Below are 3,143 nucleotides of genomic sequence, written 5' to 3'. Positions count from 1 at the left end.
TGCTTCCAGTTTTGGGCTCCACAATTCAAAAAGGATGTGGAGAAGCTTGAGAGAGTCCAGAGAAGAGCCACGCGCATGCTCAGAGGTCAGGGAAGCAGACCCTACGATGACAGGCTGAGAGCCCTGGGGCTCTTTAGCCTGAAAAAGCGCAGGCTCAGGGGTGATCTGATGGCCACCTACAAGTTTATCAGGGGTGACCACCAGCATCTGGGGGAACGTCTGTTCACCAGAGCGCCCCGAGGGATGACGAGGTCGAATGGTCACAAACTACATCAAGACTGGACATAAGGAAGAACTTCTTTACTGTCCGAGCCCCCAAGGTCTGGAACAGCCTGCCACCGGAGGTGGTTCAAGCGCCTTCATTGAACACCTTCAAGAGGAAACTGGATGCTTATCTTGCTGGGATCCTATGACCCCAGCTGACTTCCTGCCCTTTGGGCGGGGGCCTGGACTCGATGATCTTCCGAGGTCCCTTCCAGCCCTGATGTCTATGTCTATGAAATCTATTGAGGTCCCTTCCGACCCTAGCATCTATGAATCTATAAGAGGGTTTCCCTCTGCCCCACCAATATCGCTGGGCAGGGCTGATCTAGGTTATGTTCCACTATAGGTATTTCCAAAGCTTTTGGGCTCTTCTGCATGCTGCATGGGGCTGGGAGGGGATCTCGCCTGCCGCTCCTGCCTGCTGCAACGTGTGTCAGGTTATTTTTTTTCCACCTTGCTCAGAGGCACTGGGTGCTGCAGCCCAGGCTGGGCCAATGCTCCTGCCGGCACCAACCCGCAGGGTCCTGGCTGGAGGGTCTTGCCCCTGCGCTCAGGCTCAGCCCAACGCTGCATTGGGGGCAGGAGGGGATTTTGCCCCTGCTCAGACTGGTCCAGACTGGGGAGGGTTTTGCCTTCCTCTGCAGCAGGGGCACAGGCTCTGCCTGGGATGCTCAAGAGATATTAACCCCCTTTGCAGCAGCCTGGCATCATCTGCCGCAGTGCCCCGGCTTTCCCTGGGGCAGGTTCAGGTGTGATGTCTGGTATCGTGCCAGGGCTGACCATAGTTTTGCTGGTTTAGGTGGGGCTGATCCTGCCTCAGGCAGGGGTTGGACTAGAGGACCTAAGGAGGTCCCTTCCAGCCCGACTGCTCTTTGCATCTATGAAACCACTGGCTATTCTCTACGCCTGCCCCGACCCGCTCTCACACTCGTGCCCCGGCTGACCCAGTCGTGCTCTGGTGCGAGTCCTCTCTTGCACCACTGGTGCTTTCCCCCACCCATCTCTGCACGCCCCTACACCCCGGCTGGGCCGAGACAACTCTCAGCGCTCCACCCCGCAGCCTGTCCGCACCAGATCCTGGTATCGTTTTAAAGTAGTGCACAAAACGAACGTGCAAGACTGATGGGGAAAGCCTGAAAGAACTAGGGCTATTTAGTCTGGAGAAGACCGAGGAGGGATTTGATAACGGTCTTCAAATCCCTGAAGGGCGACAGCAGGGAGGATGGAGACGGGCTTTTCTCTGTGGCTGCAGAGGACAGGACTAGGAGCAACGGCCTCAAGCTGCAGCAGGGGAAACTGAGGCTGGAGATGAGAAGGGACTTTCTGACTCTGAGGAGGGTCAAACACTGGAACAGGCTCCTAGAGAGGAGGGGAATCTCCATCCTAGGGAGTTTTCAAAAGCAGCTTGGACAGACACGCGTCTGGGGTGATTTAGTGAGGGATGCTCCTGCCTCGAGCAGAGGGCTGGACGCAGTGTGAGGTCCCTTCCAGCCCTGCTTTCCTGTGATCCTAATTAAATGACACGGATATCAAAGTGTCTCAAGTGCTGGCCCCCATGCACTGTTGGAAACTGCCCCCATCACTAGGCACAGTGCAGGCTCCCAGACTCCTGCAGCGCCTGCTGCCTGCATGGCGGGGGATACTGGGGAGGGAGCTTTGTGCCTGACAGCATGCCTCATTTCTCCCAGCCATGCAGCTGGGCCAATAAAAGAGACCACCAAAAAAAAAGTCCCTGGCTCTGGGTCCACCCGCTCTCCCCAGCCCAGCCCCATCCCTCCAGGATGCATCCGCGACCCTTACCCAGCTCGTCCCAGAGCTGCCGGCACTTGTCCGTCATGCCCGTGCCCTGCTGGCGCCAGAGCGAGAGCCGCGGGTCGGCCATGAACTGCTCCGTGATCAGAGTCAGCATCCGGGCCCCGTTCGAATCCCTCATCCGCAGCATCTCGCGGACCTGCGCCGGGGGGAAGGGAGAGGGAGAGAAACCTTTGAGTCCGACGGGCTCGCTGGGTGGACACATGCCAAGCCCCGCGCTACGCAGCGGCCTCTCCAGTCTCGAACACGCGAAAAATTGGGCAAAGTCCCCTGGGCAAATCGGAGCACTCGCAAATCCCGAAAGCGCGGGCAGCTCCTCACCTTGGCGAACATGGAGTTGAGCTGCTTCCCGGAGCCATAGTAGCCTCCCTGAGAGAGGAACAGCTTCACCTGCTCCCTCACTTGCTCCTCATCCAAATGCCAGCAGTTCTCGTCGTCGATGCTGGCCCCGGCGGTGGGGTCCGGGGCACCTGCGGGGAAGGAGGTGACAAGGTTTAACATGGCGCCAAGCAGCCCGTCTGGCCCCGGCCCATTTCCAACAGGTTTCCAAGATCTGCAAGGGGACGCAACTCCGGTGGGTGTGGACAGGCAGGCACGTTGTGCCCAGGGGGAAGGGGAAGGGATAGGCTAGGCTGCGGCAATTGCTTCGTGTGTCTGCTCCTATCCCGGGGGAAGTGGAAGCTCAATCACAGCCGGGTCGTGGAGACCCGGTCCCATTCCAGGCTCAGGCCACGATAACGCCTGAACACCCCCGTGGCAGGCAGGGGTAAGCGGTCCTGGTTCAGCATGCACTTCCCCCGGGATAGGAGCAGACACATGAAACAGCAACCGGGGAACAGATGATGCAGGGTCAGCTCCCACCACCCTCAGCTCCAGCAACCGGCTCGTCTGTCCAGACCTGGACCGGTTTTTAATTGTCCCACGTGAGCGAAAGCAGAGCGTGCGGGAGACGCTGGTCTCAGCCGACTCGGGGGTCACCAAACGTCGTTTCCTAAGAGGGAGGCTGAGCTCACGGCGTGCTGGGGCTCTCTGTGCCCGCGGCCCAGGTCCCACCACCAGACTCGGGA

At 59.2% G+C, this 3,143-nt stretch overlaps 1 protein-coding gene across 1 annotated transcript in view; it reads right to left on the bottom strand.

Moving 5' to 3' along the window:
* Positions 1–3,143, bottom strand: part of ZSWIM5 (zinc finger SWIM-type containing 5) — a 120,238-nt gene that overhangs the window by 14,022 nt on the left and 103,073 nt on the right. Inside the window, exons 3-4 of the mRNA XM_025206737.1 lie at positions 2,398–2,546; positions 2,065–2,215 (exon numbers count right to left, since the gene is read on the bottom strand). Of these exons, the coding sequence (XP_025062522.1) occupies positions 2,065–2,215; positions 2,398–2,546 (300 nt within the window). The remainder of the gene's footprint in view (positions 1–2,064; positions 2,216–2,397; positions 2,547–3,143) is intronic.

This window comes from Alligator sinensis, unplaced genomic scaffold, assembly GCF_000455745.1.
Source record: "Alligator sinensis unplaced genomic scaffold, ASM45574v1 scaffold781_1, whole genome shotgun sequence".
Lineage (NCBI taxonomy): Eukaryota > Metazoa > Chordata > Crocodylia > Alligatoridae > Alligator > Alligator sinensis.
This window is presented reverse-complemented; position numbering and strand designations above follow the sequence as displayed.